Source organism: Lipomyces tetrasporus (genome assembly GCF_029532465.1).
Source record: "Lipomyces tetrasporus strain NRRL Y-64009 chromosome Unknown POJ06scaffold_1, whole genome shotgun sequence".
Classification (NCBI taxonomy): domain Eukaryota; kingdom Fungi; phylum Ascomycota; class Lipomycetes; order Lipomycetales; family Lipomycetaceae; genus Lipomyces; species Lipomyces tetrasporus.
Genome location: NW_026611596.1, coordinates 1989764 through 2007568, shown reverse-complemented (window position 1 = coordinate 2007568; position 17805 = coordinate 1989764). Strand labels below are relative to the sequence as shown.

The 17805-nt window shown below is 47.0% G+C and overlaps 7 protein-coding genes across 7 annotated transcripts; 2 read left to right on the top strand and 5 right to left on the bottom strand.

Moving 5' to 3' along the window:
• Positions 1-9: 9 nt before the first annotated feature.
• Positions 10-2322, bottom strand: POJ06DRAFT_243757 (uncharacterized protein). Its single transcript, XM_056186404.1, has 5 exons — positions 2123-2322; positions 1333-2066; positions 1078-1270; positions 853-1024; positions 10-794 (listed from the first exon to the last, which is right to left on the bottom strand). Exons 2-5 carry the CDS (start codon positions 1940-1942, stop codon positions 450-452), a joined length of 1320 nt encoding a protein of 439 aa, XP_056047608.1. The 5' UTR covers positions 1943-2066; positions 2123-2322; the 3' UTR covers positions 10-449.
• Positions 2323-2479: 157 nt separating this feature from the next.
• POJ06DRAFT_243754 (Dynamitin-domain-containing protein) lies at positions 2480-4217 on the bottom strand. The gene is made up of 4 exons (XM_056186403.1): positions 3953-4217; positions 3840-3899; positions 3369-3785; positions 2480-3311 (listed from the first exon to the last, which is right to left on the bottom strand). The coding sequence occupies exons 1-4, from the start codon at positions 3989-3991 to the stop codon at positions 2652-2654; spliced, it is 1176 nt and encodes a 391-aa protein (XP_056047607.1). The 5' UTR covers positions 3992-4217; the 3' UTR covers positions 2480-2651.
• Positions 4218-4234: 17 nt separating this feature from the next.
• Positions 4235-6298, bottom strand: POJ06DRAFT_243751 (nife hydrogenase-like protein). The gene is made up of 5 exons (XM_056186402.1): positions 5966-6298; positions 5726-5908; positions 5623-5672; positions 4775-5571; positions 4235-4715 (listed from the first exon to the last, which is right to left on the bottom strand). Exons 1-5 carry the CDS (start codon positions 6153-6155, stop codon positions 4544-4546), a joined length of 1392 nt encoding a protein of 463 aa, XP_056047606.1. The 5' UTR covers positions 6156-6298; the 3' UTR covers positions 4235-4543.
• POJ06DRAFT_243750 (DNA-directed RNA polymerase) lies at positions 6299-7836 on the top strand. Its single transcript, XM_056186401.1, has 5 exons — positions 6299-6575; positions 6623-6694; positions 6748-6985; positions 7038-7577; positions 7641-7836. The coding sequence occupies exons 1-5, from the start codon at positions 6513-6515 to the stop codon at positions 7748-7750; spliced, it is 1023 nt and encodes a 340-aa protein (XP_056047605.1). The 5' UTR covers positions 6299-6512; the 3' UTR covers positions 7751-7836.
• Positions 7837-7869: 33 nt separating this feature from the next.
• POJ06DRAFT_13936 (ubiquitin-conjugating enzyme/RWD-like protein) lies at positions 7870-9078 on the bottom strand. Its single transcript, XM_056184501.1, has 6 exons — positions 8871-9078; positions 8591-8732; positions 8511-8530; positions 8367-8456; positions 8228-8306; positions 7870-8163 (listed from the first exon to the last, which is right to left on the bottom strand). Exons 1-6 carry the CDS (start codon positions 8932-8934, stop codon positions 8136-8138), a joined length of 423 nt encoding a protein of 140 aa, XP_056047604.1. The 5' UTR covers positions 8935-9078; the 3' UTR covers positions 7870-8135.
• A 1098-nt stretch (positions 9079-10176) lies between these two features.
• On the top strand, positions 10177-12743 carry POJ06DRAFT_14228 (uncharacterized protein). The gene is made up of 3 exons (XM_056184532.1): positions 10177-10334; positions 10389-12430; positions 12485-12743. Exons 1-3 carry the CDS (start codon positions 10227-10229, stop codon positions 12612-12614), a joined length of 2280 nt encoding a protein of 759 aa, XP_056047603.1. The 5' UTR covers positions 10177-10226; the 3' UTR covers positions 12615-12743.
• On the bottom strand, positions 12657-17271 carry POJ06DRAFT_13834 (P-loop containing nucleoside triphosphate hydrolase protein). Its single transcript, XM_056184488.1, has 5 exons — positions 16760-17271; positions 16674-16691; positions 16507-16590; positions 16364-16446; positions 12657-16311 (listed from the first exon to the last, which is right to left on the bottom strand). Exons 1-5 carry the CDS (start codon positions 16967-16969, stop codon positions 12873-12875), a joined length of 3834 nt encoding a protein of 1277 aa, XP_056047602.1. The 5' UTR covers positions 16970-17271; the 3' UTR covers positions 12657-12872.
• Between the last annotated feature and the right edge of the window lie 534 nt (positions 17272-17805).

Genomic DNA, 17805 nt, shown 5'->3' with positions numbered 1-17805 from the left:
TAAAAGTACCCAACTGCCAAACTGCGCACTTTGGGTTAGGGCTCGATGCTGCGGCTAGTGCCGGATCGAGGCAGGCTGGTAAGTTGGAACTTTCAGCACGTGGCAAAGTCACACGACGTTTAGGGCCGTAACCTTCGCAATACATAGTGCGCCACACTTCTATATCAATGGGGCACCTTAGATTGAATAACTCTGCATAAGTAACGACAGCGGTTACGCGTCTGCGGCTAATTTCGTGTAATATTACATTATGCGTATTATAATAGGAATAAGTAAATAAAGAGAATAATCTAGTAAACCAAAGTACATCATACTTCAACTAGTATAGTAAAGATATGGCAACATCTGCGCATCAGCCACACAAAAAAGCGACGCCGTTCGTAATAACTTATACAATTATACAAAGTAGTCAATAAATGTTTCAACAAATTCAAAAACACAAGATAATTTCAGCTAATATTTGATCCACAAAATAGGCAAGTAATGGAAACCTCCTTCTTTTCGCCGCTCCTACTAGTATACACTGCCTTGGCGCTGAGCCCTTGCTCGTCGACCTTAATTTGAACGGAACCCTCCGACGCCTTGCCAGATGGCTCTTCTTTGGAGCGTTTTGTCTTCCTTGACGTCGACGACTTCTTCTTGTCATCAGCCAAAGGTTGAATATCGTCCTTGTAGCGCTTCTTGACATCCTCGATAACGCACGCTTCATGGAGCCAGTTACTGCAGCTACTACACCAAATCATCGTAGTATCCGGGTTATAGTATCGTTTGCATTTACAATGCTTCCGAATAGGCTAGAGAAAGTATTAGTACATATCTACGAAACGGATACGCAAAAGCTAGGTAAACTACCATCAATTCGTTGTTATATGAATCATATCGCTGACGCCAGAAAAGATCAGTCAACTTATCTTCGTCATCAAGCTCCAGCCAGTGAGAGACAGTTGCCTTGGCAGCAACTGCCATGGCATCAATGACGTCCATATGATTCGAAGCCACAAGCTCTTTCTTTCCGTGATAATACCTTTTCGCCTCGTTAGTGTCAGAAATCGGTATTCATATTTGATATATACGCGCCTTCGTCCGCCAGGTAATTCGTTCGGCCAGTACATCCAGAACACCCTAACATACACGTGACTGGGATCGCTCGCTCTTATTTCAAGTACGCGTCCAATCCAAAATTGTGATGGATCCGAAAGTCCAATTCCGGTCACGTTGCTGGCATGGTTGACAAATACATAGTCGCCCACTGTAAAACGCTCGTCGCCGACTAAACCGATACATCAGCATCATCAAGATCCAGAAAACAAAGGTCTAATTGCGAATACTTACCTACAAAATTTCTGTACTTAGACAGCTGCTCCCATTCGCTCTTTGGCTGCACGACGTAGTCAGGCGAATCTTCGGGAAAGGGATAAGTCGAAGCGGTACTGTCCGCATCGTCCTCTCCGTGCTTCCTTTTTTTAGACTTCTTCGAGGTGGATTTCGCACTTGCTTTTCGAAAAACAGTAAACGGCACATCAGTGTTCGGTAATGCCTGGTCCGACGCCGGGTCGTTGCCGCTTGCGCCATTTTCTTCTTCCTCCTGCTCAGCCTGACCAGAACTTGCATCATACTTTTCGTCTTCGTCTGATTGCGCGTCACCATTCGATGCAAGAGGAGACGCAAGACTTGGAACCTTGGCTTTCTTAGATGTGATTTTTGTCAATGTCGACCCATAGATCTTCTTTGTCCTTTTTGACCCCGATCCTCCAGTGCTCTTGGTTCGGGAACCATTTGGCGACGACTTCGCTGCCTTAATATCATCGATTTCGTTCGTATTTGGAGACCTGGAGATCCTTCTGCGGGTAGGAGTAGCAGGAGTATCGGCTGGCTGGCCAAGTGACAATGGCTTGTCGGTGCCGTTCCGGCCAACACTTGGAGATGGAGAACCCCCTGCCATTGTATGCGAAAGGGAAATGATACAATATCGTTAGTAGTATTACGCTATGTCCGGACGACCTGAACTATTCTTGAGGATGCAGAGCGGCGATGTCGCGATCGGACTTCTCGTCGCCTAAGGTCGGCTGGAATAAAATATCAGTACATGCAATCAATATCGCTCCCGACCGTGGACAATTACCTTGCGATCCAGCAGCGGAAAAATAATAAAAATTACAGAGATGCGAGAAAACAGCGCTAGATATATCGACCGGAGGCGGATATACAAGCAATTGCCAATTCAGGCGCCGCTTGCAGGTATGCTAGACCAAGGAGGGGGTCAAGTTGGGCCTGGAAGCCCTGGAGATCCCGCGCACTGATATTGAAATCAGGGTGACTATGATGTCGCAGCCTGCGGTGACAGCCACACAGTTTGAAAAGAATAATGACGCGCCAAATCCAATCAGGGTACCGAAACTTCGCCGGCATGAATAAAGCAATTTGTACGTAGAGAACGTCCAGCTGAGAGCGTCCTACGACGATGCTATGACTGATAAGACTGATATATTGCAATAATAATAATTATCGACTATTATTAGTCTACTTTGTTTTGGAATGACAGTATAGAACCCAACCGCGTGTAGCTTTCAAGTTCCGATTGTTTCGAATTACTTCAGTACACGAGAAGATTGAATTTATCATACATGGACAATGTCTTCTCCGAATTCTATCTACGTGCAATGTTCTAGTGCAGAATTCACCCTCCTTTCTAAGTCCTTAACCCACTCGTCCGCCGTTATTAAATTTGTCCTCTCGCGCTCTTCGATCTGGTCCAGCCGTTTTTCGGCATTCTCCAGAGCACTGCGCCATGTCGAAATTTGAGCATCCGTGGCATTCATCTTATCCCGAATCTCGCGGATATTGCCGATGGTTTCTCCAGCTTCTGAATGCAAAAATCGTAAACTACGTAGCCTGTCAACTAGACCTGGTACAATTTGCATTAATTTCTCGACACTAGCAAGAGAATTATACAGGGCGTCGATCTTATCCGCTCGGCTTGCATCTTCATCTTCACCAGTTATTGGCGCCTTCTGGCTACTACTCGGATGCTTACCAGGACTGGCAGATGAAATCTTCTCGGCCGCAGCTACTAATTGGCGTACTCTTGCGAGTGTTGCGTCAAATTTCTCAGGTGCGGAGGTGAGATTGTTGATTTTCTGTGAGAGAGACAAAAGCGTTGGGATAACCGGTTGCTCGAATATGGTAGCATGAAATGCGCCGTGGAATGCTACGCTCGACGGATTTCCTAATGCTTTTTCAAGGCTAGCCACGCGATTGTCAAGATCGACGAGTCTTAAATTCTGTGCGTCGTTCGGGGTCGACGGATTAACCTATAGAAGAAAGCAATTAATATGGTGTCAACCCTGTCTGTGACGCGAAACTCATACCCCCGGAGCAGACGGCGTGCGCCCTTGACTATCTGCAACATCTCCTGCTGTCGCAAGGAATTCAGTCTTCGTTCCCAAATACTTTACAACTTCCAAGGCGCTCGTATTCTGTTGCCTAGACATGAGAATGGCCCTCATTTTATTTGCAAGCTCCGTTACTTCATTGGCCACATTTCCAGGTTCCTCCGGATCTTTCTTAGTATGCTCCTCCCTGGTTATTGAGGCTGCAAGATCCTCCATCTCTTTCCTTAGTCTGGCTACCTTCATTTCGGTCGACTCACTCATGGGATCCTCCACAGGTTCTCCAGGATTGAGCGTCTTATTGAGAAACCGCTCACGTGCGACATCTGCAGATATACTCGAATAATCGAGCTCATCATTTATAGTCTCAGAAATGGACGGCGTATCTGGTGTTGCCTACCTTCAGTCAGTTGCCACATTGTTTCAGGGCAGATATATTGCTGCACAAACCACACCAGCGACAGATTCTTCCAAATCAGGGGTTTCAAACACATCTGGCGACCATGTATCCTATACAACATGTTAGAACTTAGTCTTTCGTAAGAAATCATTGGACAACTGACCAGGCCCGGTAATGATTGGTACTTCTCGAGAATCACCATGTTTAATAGGGCAAGCTAGAGTCTGATCTCGCGAGGTGTCGGTATATTATTTGTAGCAAAGTCGATGCCCCAAGGTGTTGTCACTAAGATCGCTACGTGTTTTGGTTCCTAGTGTATAGTAACAAGGGGTACCGAACGAGTCTTATGTCGTGGTCTGCCAGCGAGGTTGGCAGCGCGTCACTCTCACACATTCAGTACGTCTAAACCTTATTGCGGGAATTAGGTGAGGCTCTCCAAATCATATACATGTTAAGCCAACAATTATCTATTCTGTCCAATACAACTGGCGCGATATTGCGTGATTTGTCAAGCTCTATTTGCCGCTTGAATAACCTCTACACCCGTCCAATTACAATGATTCTAGCCGTGGGACAATCCGCACCCGCACGAGGGAAATGTAGACATGCAGGTAACAAAATGTAACAAACTTGTAACTAAAATTTACTATAATACATGTCCCCTGCAGTTCCGCCATTTAACATCGCCTCGTAATGTAGAGAGCGGTCGACATGTATCATCGCCATCTTATTTTATTGTCTACTTCCCAACCATTTAACGATCAACTTCACCGAATACAAGATCCATAGTACCAATGATAGCGACAGCATCAGGAAGGAAATGTCCACGAGAAATGGCATCAAATCCAGCCAAATGAGCAAAGCCAGGAGCTCTGATCTTGCATCTGTATGGTCTCTCAGAACCATCGGAAACAACGTAGACACCCCTGCCAAAGACATCTATTAGTTCTGATCTTAGAAACTCATAAAATATCACTCTACTTACATCTCACCCTTAGGAGCCTCAATAGCAGTATACGTCTCGCCAGGAGGGACCGAGTAACCTTTCGTGAAAAGCAAGAAATGGTGGATTAAGCTCTCCATATCCTCCTTCATGAGAGCCCTTGGCGGCGGGCTAATCTTGTAGTCTTCGACCTTGACAGGACCAGCGGGCATGTCATTAAGGCACTGAAAAATGATTCGCAGCGATTGTCTAAACTCGGCCATTCGGATAAGATACCGGTCGTAACAATCACCGTTGGTACCAACAGGGATGTCGAAGTCCATCTTATCATAAACCTCATACGGCTGATTCTTACGGAGATCGTACAGAACACCGGAACCTCGAAGCATAACTCCACTGAAAGAGTGGTTCAAAACCTCCTCCGCAGTCATAACACCCACGCCGACAGTTCTCAGCTTCCATATACGGTTATCAGTGAGCAACTCCTCCACTTCATCTATTCTGTCTCCAAACTGTGTGGCCCACATGTATATGTCGTCCAGAAGACCTGCAGGTATATCCTGTGAGACACCACCAGGTCGGACGTATGCGGCGTGGAGACGAGCACCAGAAACACGCTCGTAAAACTCCATAAGCTTTTCACGCTCCTCCATACCCCACAAGAAAGGTGTAAGAGCGCCGACGTCCATAGCATGTGAGAGTACAGACATAAGATGATTGAGAACTCGTGAAATTTCGGCGAAAAGGACGCGAATATACTTGGCTCGAATAGGAATGTCAATGTTTAGGAGCTTCTCGACCGCCAATGCGAAGACTTGCTCATTGGACATCATAGACACCTGTAATACAGTAAGCATTGCACATCAAGGAGACACCTCCTAGAGACTAACATAGTCCAGACGGTCGAAATATGGCAGTGCCTGAAGGTAAGTCTTATATTCTACACTCAGCAATTAGCGTCTAGAGATCAGATCTAACCGAAACTACTCTTACCTATCAGCTTCTCCGTGCCTCTGTGAAGCAAGCCGACGTGCGGATCAGATCGCAAAATCTCTTCACCGTGAAGCTCCAAAATTAGTCGCAACACGCCGTGTGCGGCAGGATGCTGAGGACCGAAGTTAACGGTAAACGCACGAACTTTCTTTTTCTGGTTGGCAATAATGTCTTTCCCAGTTTCTATCGCACAAAATGTAATCAGCATATCTTCTCGTAGAGCCGCACAGATTAGCATACGTTTATTAAAACTGTTAGTGATATCCTCAGGAGGGAACTCGTGCAAGCTAGTAGGGGTGTACATAGAATCTAAATTTTCTTTGTTGGCCGCATTTGATTGGAAGTACCGGCTAGAGAATGCTGGTGAGAATCGTGCACGCAGTCGTGCAGTAGCCAGCGACCGTCGCAAGATTATCTGTTGCCTCAGCATCTTGCAACGCGACTGATACGGCAACTATCAGAGATCAATCAGGGAATTGAGCAATCTGAAGCGTAGTACGGCTGGGAACGCTGTTGCTGGCGCTGCAGATTCGTCTATCGAGCAGGACAACAGGATAGCAATTTGTTCCATCCGTCTTGTCTGCTTGTCCCTAGAAACTTAGCAAACCTTAGCAAACCTCGACCGCCGATTGGTGGGGCATAACTGAGACGTCGATTCTCGCACAGCCACTAGGGTTGCGGTTCAAGTTTGGAATTGACACACTAACGTATAGAAATTTTTGAGAGTGTCGGCGGACTCCAATCAAGTTTTGGTTCCACCACTCGCAGTTTGAGCCATACGCACAGGATGGTCGACTATAGCAGGAGCCGGAGAAACGTAGTCGGTATCGAGCATGATAGGGTGACTAATGTATGTTCCTTGCTTTTCTTGTGAGGATCGACTAACAGTTGTCTTAGGTATCCAGCACGGACTTTCCTGGATACTACCCTGGTGAAGACCATTCATGGAACTTGAACAAATTCAAAGAGGTGCGAACGCTTGTTTGTATTTTATGCGGTTTCTGGGATTAACAGTAGCTCAGAAGTTTAGGACCCACATCTCCTACTTAACTGACCTCTCCTGTTCGTTTGATCTTATTGGTGTCGATACCTCCATTGCAAATGCCTTCCGTCGAATCATGATCGCCGAAGTGCCTAGTTTGGCTATCGAGTATGTTTACATTGAAAACAATACGTCTATAATACAAGATGAGGTTTTGGCGCACAGACTGGGTTTGATTCCTCTGAAGGCTAACCCAGACTACCTTCGGTGGTTTAAAAGTCAGTCGAGCTTTGCTAATGAGACGTTGGGTAATGGCTGACTGTTCACTAGAAGATGACCCTGATTTCGAGCCCACAGATTATGACACGGTGGTGCTGCATTTGTCAGCCAAATGCACAACGAATTCCAACGCACCACCTGGTACCACTGATCCAAAAGTCCTCTATAATGGTGCAAATGTCTATGCGTCTGCAATACAATTCGAACCACAGGGTCGGCAGTCTGAATGGTTCCCTGAAGGAATTACTCCTGCAAACCCTGATATCTTGATTGCTAAATTGCGACCAGGTCAAGAGATTGATCTCACGATGCATTGCATTCTTGGAATCGGACAGGATCACGCAAAATTCAGTCCTGTCGCAACGGCTAGTTACCGATTGTTACCCACCATTGAAATTATTGGACCTCCGCTTACCGGCGAGCTCGCTCAGAAATTTAAAGGCTGCTTTCCAAAGGGTGTTGTTGAGATCAATTCGAATGGTGAGGCGTATGTAAAAGATGCTCGAAAAGATACAGTGTCGCGTGAGGTGTTGCGACATCCTGAATTTGAAGGCAGAGTCAAACTCGGACGTCTGCGAGACCATTTCATCTGTAAGGAGATCTTTCTTCTAATTTGACAAGGATGCTGGAAGCTAACCAATTTATTTTCTTTAGTCAATGTTGAATCTACTGGTGCAATGACTCCCGACGAGATCTTTATTAAGAGTGTTCAGCTCCTCAAGAAAAAGTGCCAGATGTTGCGCAAATTCGATCTTCGAACGTAAGCAGCTATCGAGTTTTTGAGGCGATTTAATTTGCATTCCTGTGTTCATTGGGTGTGTTGTGTTGTGATTTCACGGAGTTCAGTGCATTTAAAAGTAGAATCTCTGTACGATTAATGAATGATTGTAGACAACGTGTTAAAGTTTAACATAATGAGAAATCGCTGTAATGACCCTTGTCGTGATCGATCTCAAAGGAAGAACCAAAAGTCACCGTAGTCCCAATTGTAGCAAACCAACGCCATTTATATATCACGCCAATATTTACAGAAAAACGCTACAGCATTGTTCCTGGTCACCAAACTTCGTCCGCGATGCGTGAGTCGCCGGTCATGCATCCGGAATGCACACGTATTAAAATTGCTGTTGAATTCGTCCCAGTTACTGATCAAACATTATCATCGTGGTATACGAACCTGCTTGAATTAGCGTCCAAGGCGAATGCCACAAATTCCGTTGTGCTCAACGGTCGATAGTTACCTCGTCTGCTTCGGGCTAATTGGCGCACTTGCAATGTATCTAGCGTCATCTGGCGGTCTCTCTGTGCGTTGTGGGAATCATTAGAATACTAATAACTTGAACGTGCACAGCTGTCGATGTTGATCAAAGATGTACATACCGTTTCTGTCGTTACCGGCCAGCATAGACTGAATTGACATAGACACAGATCCCACAGTTTGGATCGGTGACCACCCGGATCCCAGTACATCTGATATCATTACTATCTGCAGTAACTACATCCCATATAGCTTGAAGTCCTTACCTAGACAGATATGACCATTACTGATTAAGCAGGATAATTAGTCAAGTTCGGGATGACAGTTCCTAGGCGAAAAAGCTTACCTATATATGTGTGGATGCATTGGTATCCCTCGGCCAAGTGAAGCAATAAACTGTACTTCTGGAGCTTCTATCGGGTATGTTGGTGTGAATCGAAACTGCAGGCGAAAGGTTTTGCCAGCGTAGAGTGGGTTATCGTCCATGACTTGGATATCAATCAGCCATATTCGGAAGTCGTCTGCCTGAAAGACCGATATTCCTAACTGGTATCAGAATTACTCGTGAACTTCCGAGAGACACCCAAATAGCCTTCTATAGAGGGCGCCGGGGATAGTTGACTCACCAACAGCTGGATTCGTCTTCAAATCACTGAGCTCGCGGCCCAAGCGCTTCGTATAGCCGGGCATAATATCTATGGAGGAATAGTACGGATCAGAATCAGATCTGGTAGCTGACGCGTTAAATGCAATCCGCTATCAGGGGTTGGGAGTGTTCTCTCTCTCGATTCCACCGATTTGGGGGGTGGGGGTAGGGTCGACGAGAAGTCGTTGGGAGTTGCGTAGCCCGCCAACTCTCTGAGCACTTCCTCGTTTACCGCGTCCGACTTCCATGTAACTTGATGCTACCGGTTCTCATCAGTACAAACCTATATATACATACCAACGAATATACAGCAACAGAGCAAGATACCTGTTATGAAGCACGGTCTGGTCAGAAGTTAAGGAAACAAGCGGTTATAATGCTAGTTCAACAGCGATTGATCCGACCCGCAGGCTGTTTGATAGAACTGGACAGTGTAAGGCATTAGAGTAGTAGTCGTAGCCTAGATATCCCTGATGATCAGATCATACTCACTAGCTCTAGCAACCTCGCAACTTTACTGGAACCGCATACGGTTGGTGTTGCATCACCAACAGCCTTTATCGACCTCAGTCGGACACGAGAAAGAAACGAAGTAATGTCACATCCCAGTGCGTCGGTCCACAATGCTTCCGAGCCAGTCTATAAGGATGCGATCGTCGATGAAGACGCATTCTTCCCATTGCCGCACAAGCCCAAGCCACTGATCTTACTGCAAGATATTGTCATCTATAACAAGGCTGGCATTAAGTCAGATTTTACAGGTCTTGACCAGCTAGCGCCAGACGCGTTTTTCAGTGTCGAAGGCAAAGTAGCCAATCGTAATATTCAAAGACTAGTGGGTATGTTCGTCTACTATGGTACGGGTCTACCTGAACAGAGGAACGGGAGCTTATACTAGGTTACTTCGCAATCAGGTCTCCGAGGAAATGTGAAGCCGGACAATCTTTCTGTTAGAATCATCCGATTTTTAAGAGCGGAAATCGAGCTCAGCAAAAGCGAACAAACTATACACATTTTTATATATACCCCCAGAGTCAACTATTGTTGCCTCAACGCCCACAAATCCTATACGCGAGACTGGAATTTCATTGTTATCGGGGCAAAACTTTGGCGTTAGTACAAAGTTACTGTATTATAGCCAGAGTGATAGATATCGCTAACCAGCCAATGCAGGGTTTATGACAGAGAAGGCTTCGCGGAACATCATGGCCAAAAATATCACAATAGAAGAGTTACTCGTTGAGGTATCTTTCGACTTCGCCATTGCCAAATCAGTAACTGTACTAATAGATTGTCGACATAGTACAAAAATACGTACAAAGGTATAACGGACGCAATGCGAGTACTCTCCAACGAAGCATGTTTTCTATCGCTCTGCGTTCTGCGAGAACGCGATGATTGGATAGATTCAGTCCTCTACGAGGCTCTATCTACGAGATTTAGGGTATTATCCCATTACTATCGCTGGTTACTGCGACAAGATATTGATATTCTTCAGGACGTATTTGGGAGGGCCTTCCAGGTCCTGGAGGACAACGGTCAGATAGGCGTACTCTGCGTAGGTCGTCCGCAACCCGACATAAATTGCGCAAAGAAGTCGCTGGTGCTTGTGAGTTTTCGGTTTCTCAAGGACTCATCAAAGGTTGCTCCGCGGACTGTCCATTTCATTGGCATTAATTCGCCAGCGAGTAGAGTCGGACTGAACGCTGCGCCCGTAAATCAGCTAAATTCTCGATTGGTCGGAAAGAACCATCGCGAAAATTCAGTGGCATCGGATGACTCCGGGGAACTATGGTCTGGAGAGCGATCTCCTTTGGTTTCAACGAGTCGTCCAAATTCACCACTACATAGTACTGCAGGTTCGAGAGGAGCTAGCATAAAGGCGAAGTCGCCTGCCTCATCGACGGATATTACGAAAAATGCGGCATTGAGTAAGTTTCACAAGCGCGTGCGAGCACCATCGCCATCTCTGAGTACATCCAAACGGTTTAAGCCAGAAAGGTCACGCATCGAAAGTCCTGCTTCGTCGTCAACGGTCACAGCGTCGATTCAAGGGATTTCCTCGCCAGCGAGTCCGTATCAGACGCCCTTGATGTCTCCAGTCCCGGATCGGTCACCATCGCCTTTTGGATCTGATATTCCCTTGTCACAGCGAGGCTTGCCAATACCTGATGTGGCTACGAATTTTACGCCGGTCGCGAATAATCCGTACGATCTCAACCGCGTCAAAACTACGAGCTATGCTATATGGCGAAACAAGCAGCGCAACTTTAATTCATCACGCAGTTTTGTTGATCAACAACGAGATCCACGGATCCAACGAACAGATTTGGTATTATATCGGTTTCTAAGAAAAGTCCGGTTTAGCGGCACTCGAGTACCGATGGTGAACAGATCAGGCAACGCGGGTACCGACCATTGCGGTGCGAATATCCCGAATGTTGTGCAAGACCCCACGGGTCAGCCTAGAATTTCGACTTTAGTTACAGCATTGTCGAATAACGCCAGGGGCGACAATGCTCCCGTGAAGACCTCTACGGACCCAAGACTTGCTCTTGTCTCTCCTGCTGCCACAAGACTATCACCCGTCTCGGCTTCTCAAGCTAAAAGTACGAAAGATGTTACGCCTGAGCAGCAAGTTAAGAATGAGACATCGGTGAAAAAAGAGGAATCAAAGCCACTTGTCGACGCGAGACGCGAAGCAGCCATGAAAGAAAAGAAGCCCGCGGCGACTTCAGTGGCGACTTCGACCACGAAAGCACCTTCGACGAAGATATCGGCAAGGGCTCTGAGAGCCGGTTCTGACAGTAAGCAGCTGCTCCGAACATCTAAGCGTACTCCCACCAAGCGGACTTCGCCAGCCGCTGCTAGCCTACTATCGGAAGCCTTTGAGGGGATATGGGGTAACGGCGTTGATGTCGATTACTTTTCGACCATACCACGTGAAACAACGCAATCTCGCCGAGCTCTGGCTGAAACCGTCCCAAATGCTCGACTAATTGTCGAGAAATTGTGTCAAATCGAGCATGAGAGGTCTCACCAGCTTTCGAGATACAGAGAACGACTTACTCTTGAAGACGATGGAACAGCGAAAGTGCGTTCTGCTCAGCCCACTGAAGTGGACCGCGATGGATGGCCCGTTATGAAGCCCGGAATGGGACCACCGCCGATCGAGAACATCACGTTGCCGAACACAGTTCCAGATTCAAGGAATGGAAAGGCGTGGTATTGTTTCGCTACAGGCTGCGATTTCTTCCTGATAGATGGAACTACTGACGGCCACATAAACAGCATCCGTGATCATATCAAGGCGCATGTTGATGAGTATGAGGAATTGATCAAGGATGACCCCGAAATGGAGGCGCAGATTATGGCTGCGGAATTACAAGACAGTCAGAGTTCAATTTCTCCGTCGCCTAACACAACGGTACGTCGTCGACGGCAGCCTGGTCTGCCATACGCCAGACGTGGAGGGAAGAAACCTAATAAGGGAAAGTCCCCTTCTCCTAGTATATCGAAGCAAAATGAAAAGAATGTCGAGTTAGTATAACTGTATACTGGTGCCTAACGGACAAGATAGCTAATAAAGATTAGTGATCTCATCGAAAAATTAGAGCGGGGAGCGTATCAATGGAATATGTTCATGGAGCGAATGGATCAAGATGACTGTTACATCGACGATGAAAATAAAGAAGGTGACGACGAGAAAATGGTGATTGGCTAAGTTGCAGTCTGTAAATATTTACCCTTGTGGTTCATCTTAGTATGGGAAGGTTTTGCTTGGGTGCATTTTCTTGTTTCCAATTTACTGTCCGTTGTTTATTACATTTTCTATCTTTTTAGATTTGCGTCACGGCCGATGGACGCGATTCTAAAATCCTCAGACATTTTATTATGGCAATTGCCATAAGTTCCTACAACACATGTATAGCCTATATCTAACAATCATCATATTCCATCGTACTCCTACCAAATACATAATTTACCAATCATCGTCATCTTCCGCTTCATCGTCATCTCTCGATCTCATCCTACTATGTCTCGCTTTCAGCGCCTGCGCCAAATCAATACTAGCGCTAGGCTGCGGTGATGGTGTAGAAACCGGCTGCTGCATGCCAATGGGAGTAGCCAGAGCTCCGTTAGTCTTCGCGGCAGCAGGCGGTGGTGGTGGCGGTGGTGGCGGGATGTATGTTGCCGGCGCGGTCTTCACTTCCTCTAAATACGCGGCCGGGGTCCAGCCTTCGGTCGACGATCCTGGCTTCTTCGCGAGATACCAACCGTTTCCTTCTTTGTTCAGTACAATAACAATTTCGTCTTTGCGAATAGAGAGTTGGTTTGATCCCTGTGCATTAAAATCGAACAGCGCCTTGAACGTCGGTTCTGCTGGTGGCGGCGGCTGCGCAGCTTGTGGGGGAGGCGGAGGTGGCGGCGGTTTAGCTGCAGATGAGGTATTTCGTGCGTGGGTAGGCTCCTGTTTAGCTTGAACTGGAGTTGGACGAGCTGGCACGGGCTTTGCGGCAACAGGGTGAACGTGTTGCTGTTGCTGCTGGGACTGGGCCTGAGGAGCTTGTTGCGAATGGCGACTTCCTGTCGCGGCAACCGCAGCAGAGACCGCCGCGGCGGAAGGTTGCGAACGTGGTTGTGCCTGTTGATGTTGCGAAAGCGCATAGCGGGCGTCATTGCCATTCGTCACACCATTACGAGCTGGAACTGGGGGTGTTGGTCTTGCCTGACTGCTCGGCAGTGCATGAGGGATCGGCTGCGCCTGAGGAACAGACCTTGGCTGAGCAGGCTGTGTCGATGACAATGCATGTCCAGCCGGTGCATTCCCACCACCTCGTCGAAGCAATTTACCTTCCGTGACGGGCCTAGCAGCAAGAGTGTTCTTCTTCCTAGGATTTGGTCTTGAGACGCTATTAGCAGGCTCACCAGGCGGAACACGTACTGTGCCGCTTTTGTAGATATCATCGCGCGGAACGCTTTGATCTTTCTGGAACTTGACAACCGCTTTCTTGCCGGGCTTCTTGTTGTACTCAACGGTGGCTGCTATGCGGAGGTTGAGACTAGGAAGAACCATCTTCAAACGAGTGACAAGCTCAGTCTTGAATACACACCAAAGTAATGGATCGGGTTCTTGCGGCGAATTGGCGCCGACAGCAATCCAATCGTCACGCAAAGTAGAAAGCCCAATGTATTGAATTTGCCCTAGAGGAATTGCACGCTCAGTGTGGATTACCAGTTGCCGATTGAGGATGTTCTCCGATATAATATAGAGCGCTTTCGAAGTCAATACTATCACACGTGGCATACGTGCACTGGTACGCCCAAGTTTTGCAATCAACTGCTCGCCACGGCAAGAGAAATGAACTAACTCCTTACTCGAGATATTCGCGCCATTTCGAATATACTCGCCTTGGCCACTAGAGTTACCGATTCCCAGGTAATCCGCCATAAATCGCCGCGACCCGAGAATAGACATGCGTCGGCGCTCTTTGCGGGCACCGAGTACCTGATGACCGTAATCCCTTGTCTGAACGTACTGATTTGATCCGGTAACGCGACGCCACGCTCGCTGGATTCTGATGGCACACTCGGTTTTGTATCGCAGGTAGTTTCGCCAAGCACGCTGAATTCGGACCGCCATGTTATGCCAGTATCGGTCTCTCATATGCTCCAAAGCAAATAATGTCTCTGGGGTCTTGATAAACGCCTTCGAGACACCCATTTGATACTCCTCCTGAGGGATCGATGTATCTTTCAGGATCTGGAGAACAGCTGACTGCGCATCACCTTGCCAAATGTAGTCACCAGCGTACGAAGTCTTTGGAGATAGAAGATAGAATCGTTCTGCAAATTTCTCAAAGGTCTGACGATACGCGAAGCCTGCACGTCGAATTCGAACATTTTCCTGCAAACCTAGGTACTTAATCTGATGCAGCGCCGCCTTGTCATCGTACTCAGCCGGAGATTTGTTCTGATTCGGTTTGATTGTACGAATGTAGGATGGCTGGCAATTCATCAATGTGAGGACAAGGTCGTTAGCGGACTGCTTGATCTTGTCACTAGCGGTCGGTGGCCGTCGCTTGGAATCATGGTCGACTTGAGCAGGAAACAACGTAGTCAAAAATTTATTACCACTTTTAGCGATTAGGTCGAGAAGATCCTTGAGCATCTGATCCTTATTTTTATCGGTCATACCCTCGATTCGATACATGACATCACCAGCATAATGCTTGATCAAGAACTTTCCTTGGCGTTGCTCGAAATGAGGGTTGGATGCTACTAGTGAGAGGCGCTGTGCGAACGATTGGTCGGCGGCCCCCGAGTCCGCGTGGGCGGTAGCACACGCATCATTAAGAGCTGCAAAAATACCGGGAGGCCGCTTCTCTTCGATAAGGTCGCAGACGATCTTGTTGTTGAAGTAGTTGATAGGCGACCACTTGATCTGTTCACGAACGTACTCCTCCTGCTCTGTTTTTAAGGTGAGCTGGATGAAAATCTGTTGCAGCTTCTCATTGACGTAGTTGATGCAAATCTGCTCGAAAGAGTTGTTCTCGAAGATTTCGAAACCGTAAATATCAAGAATACCAACGGTTCGTGCCGCTTCACCGCGAGTCTTGAGAGACACATTCACCCGCTCGACAATCCAATCGAAAAGATTAGAGTAAATACCCTTAGCCAATGCATCTCGGACCGCGCGAGCTTGCGTGATGTTCAGCGGAACTTCATATACAGAGCCGCGTCGACCTCCACGAGTAGTCTCCACGATTCTGTTGGTTAGTGCCTTCTCGACTGCTGCAGCATCGACCGACATGAGATATGCAACGAAGTTCGGAACCGACGTATCACGAATCGCCGCGTTACCCTCCGCGTTCTCGATGAAGTCGACGTTTCCTAGCCACAAAATAATCGCCAGAATCTTAAATATCTCATCCTGTTCGGTGGTATGTAGACCAATGATCTCCATGGCCTTAACAGTTTCCTTGAAGTCTTGAAGATCGTCGATGCCTTGAACGCTTGTACATTTTGACGCGGATGTATAGACATACGACTCTGGAGGCTGGACACCGTACTGCTCTCGATATTTCTGATTCGCACCCTTAGTATATTGATAAAAGATGTGGAAGTTTCTTTCATTCTGGATCTGCCCTACAACTCTGTTTTTTTCCAGAAGGTAGTTTGTAATATTGGCACCAACTGGTTCTCCAATATTGTTGAACTGAATCTCGAGATATTTGCCATGACGCGAAGAGTTGTTATTTCTCAGAGTCTTGGCGCAACCGAAGGATTCAAGGAGAGGATTGGTAGCTAAAACCATATCCTTGATTTCCTGAATTGAAGTTGACGAGTTTCCTGAGACGGACGCAATATACTGCATAATTCGCTTGGCAGCTTCGGTTTTCCCAGCTCCAGATTCACCACTATCACAATTAGCGTGGACAGCTGTGCCAGTAAAGCATACCGGCCACATACCTGATTATAACGCATTGGTTCTCATTGTACGACTTCATGTGGTAGTATGCGGCTTCGGCAATAGCAAATACATGAGGGGGCACCTTTCATCCCGTTCAATACAATGCCTGACAAATCGAATATACAACAAAATTCACACTAACCTCCAAACGATTCTTGCCGCGGTATGACTCGAGTACATCATCGGTATATATTCCAAGATCTCGGAAGGGATTAACAGAGATAAGCTACAGAGATTTTGTTTCAGCAACATTCTCTCAACTTCGTCGGCTCGCCCGTGGGGGAGATGATGAGTCCGCAAACTACATACCACATGTCCAATATAAGTCTACATGCCACACCAGTTAGCAATCTGATAACCATCTGACCAACACAACGATTCCAGCCATCACATACATAGATAATGCCGTTCTCGAACCGTTTTTTCAGGTTCTCATTTATAGCATCTTCCGAGACTTTCGACAGTAGCGTAAGGTCCGAGACACCAACTTCCTTTCGTTTCGTAGAATCGAACACGGCCTTCTTGACAGCGCCGCGCTTCGCAGGCTGTTTCGCCGGTTGGCCGCCCTGTTGTGCCCTTCGACCGGCACGTTTAGTGATGGCCATGGTAGGGGAACTCGCAGGTAGGACACGGTGCTATTGGCGGGATATATAGGGCGGAAGAGATGGGGTAGAGTGTCTCGTCAATAAGAAGGATGGGTTGAAGCGGATGACGACGGTTGCCAGACGACTTTCGGGGCCGGGAGGTGTGGCTGGGAAATCTCCGTTAAATGATAATAGAATTTATTTATTATGGGGACAGTTCCGGGCACCCGACTTTTCCACAATGACAAGGTCGCCAGATCAGCTTGTCGAGAATTTCTGTATATCATACCCCATTATTAAGCGGCCTTCCCGACTTACTGCAATATAGTGAGTGACCTGGCACAGCAGCACTGCCACTGCTTACGAGGCCATCCACGGCCATTGCCATTGCGTGGCGACGAGACTACCATTATTCTGGTTTGAGGTTGCGTTAGTGAATCTTTGAGAGATCGTGAGTACATTATATAATTGTAATGTGTACAGTTATCTTTGCATACAAGTCGGGCTCTGCCTTGGAGGTCGAACGCGGCTAGTTTACGTGTTGAACCTGATCTCTGTTTAACCACATTTAGTAAACAGGCTGATTCAGACGTATGCTCTGCAACGATCACTCAATCGATGTGCGAGACGTGTATTTCACTCCATAGCATTACGGTCGGAACTTGCACATGCAGATGCATTCTTCAACATTCATGACTGTCCTTAATTGATGTAGAAATAATATAGAATATCAGTTGATTACTGAAAGTAATCGTGCATCGGTTAGTTGTATTAAGACCGCAGGCGCTACTAACCGTAAGTGAGTGATACGAAGGCTTGCATGACTGTATATAGTTGCTTCGTGATAGATCATCTAG

What these genes read in the sequence shown, in the direction of transcription:
- POJ06DRAFT_243757 (XM_056186404.1), bottom strand. Translation starts at nt 1,942, where the DNA reads ATGGCAGGGGGTTCTCCATCTCCAAGTGTTGGCCGGAACGGCACCGAC. An exon ending in TAAGTACAGAAATTTTGTAG is followed by an intron (nt 1,271 to 1,332) that starts GTAAGTATTCGC and finishes GTATCGGTTTAG; the next exon opens with TCGGCGACGAGCGTTTTACA. An exon ending in GAATTACCTGGCGGACGAAG is followed by an intron (nt 1,025 to 1,077) that starts GCGCGTATATAT and finishes CGAGGCGAAAAG; the next exon opens with GTATTATCACGGAAAGAAAG.
- POJ06DRAFT_243754 (XM_056186403.1), bottom strand. Translation starts at nt 3,991, where the DNA reads ATGGTGATTCTCGAGAAGTACCAATCATTACCGGGCCTG. An exon ending in ACCAATCATTACCGGGCCTG is followed by an intron (nt 3,900 to 3,952) that starts GTCAGTTGTCCA and finishes CATGTTGTATAG; the next exon opens with GATACATGGTCGCCAGATGT. An exon ending in GCACGCCGTCTGCTCCGGGG is followed by an intron (nt 3,312 to 3,368) that starts GTATGAGTTTCG and finishes TTTCTTCTATAG; the next exon opens with GTTAATCCGTCGACCCCGAA.
- POJ06DRAFT_243751 (XM_056186402.1), bottom strand. Translation starts at nt 6,155, where the DNA reads ATGCTGAGGCAACAGATAATCTTGCGACGGTCGCTGGCTACTGCACGA. An exon ending in AGGCACGGAGAAGCTGATAG is followed by an intron (nt 5,673 to 5,725) that starts GTAAGAGTAGTT and finishes TGCTGAGTGTAG; the next exon opens with AATATAAGACTTACCTTCAG. An exon ending in ATTTCGACCGTCTGGACTAT is followed by an intron (nt 5,572 to 5,622) that starts GTTAGTCTCTAG and finishes ACTGTATTACAG; the next exon opens with GTGTCTATGATGTCCAATGA.
- POJ06DRAFT_243750 (XM_056186401.1), top strand. Translation starts at nt 6,513, where the DNA reads ATGGTCGACTATAGCAGGAGCCGGAGAAACGTAGTCGGTATCGAGCAT. An exon ending in CTACCTTCGGTGGTTTAAAA is followed by an intron (nt 6,986 to 7,037) that starts GTCAGTCGAGCT and finishes ACTGTTCACTAG; the next exon opens with AAGATGACCCTGATTTCGAG. An exon ending in TCTGCGAGACCATTTCATCT is followed by an intron (nt 7,578 to 7,640) that starts GTAAGGAGATCT and finishes TATTTTCTTTAG; the next exon opens with TCAATGTTGAATCTACTGGT.
- POJ06DRAFT_13936 (XM_056184501.1), bottom strand. Translation starts at nt 8,934, where the DNA reads ATGCCCGGCTATACGAAGCGCTTGGGCCGCGAGCTCAGTGATTTGAAG. An exon ending in TAATGGTCATATCTGTCTAG is followed by an intron (nt 8,457 to 8,510) that starts GTAAGGACTTCA and finishes TAATGATATCAG; the next exon opens with ATGTACTGGGATCCGGGTGG. An exon ending in GGCCGGTAACGACAGAAACG is followed by an intron (nt 8,307 to 8,366) that starts GTATGTACATCT and finishes TAGTATTCTAAT; the next exon opens with GATTCCCACAACGCACAGAG.
- POJ06DRAFT_14228 (XM_056184532.1), top strand. Translation starts at nt 10,227, where the DNA reads ATGCGAGTACTCTCCAACGAAGCATGTTTTCTATCGCTCTGCGTTCTG. An exon ending in CTCTATCTACGAGATTTAGG is followed by an intron (nt 10,335 to 10,388) that starts GTATTATCCCAT and finishes GATATTCTTCAG; the next exon opens with GACGTATTTGGGAGGGCCTT. An exon ending in CAAAATGAAAAGAATGTCGA is followed by an intron (nt 12,431 to 12,484) that starts GTTAGTATAACT and finishes AATAAAGATTAG; the next exon opens with TGATCTCATCGAAAAATTAG.
- POJ06DRAFT_13834 (XM_056184488.1), bottom strand. Translation starts at nt 16,969, where the DNA reads ATGGCCATCACTAAACGTGCCGGTCGAAGGGCACAACAGGGCGGCCAA. An exon ending in GCGGCAAGAATCGTTTGGAG is followed by an intron (nt 16,447 to 16,506) that starts GTTAGTGTGAAT and finishes ACGGGATGAAAG; the next exon opens with GTGCCCCCTCATGTATTTGC. An exon ending in AACCAATGCGTTATAATCAG is followed by an intron (nt 16,312 to 16,363) that starts GTATGTGGCCGG and finishes TAATTGTGATAG; the next exon opens with TGGTGAATCTGGAGCTGGGA.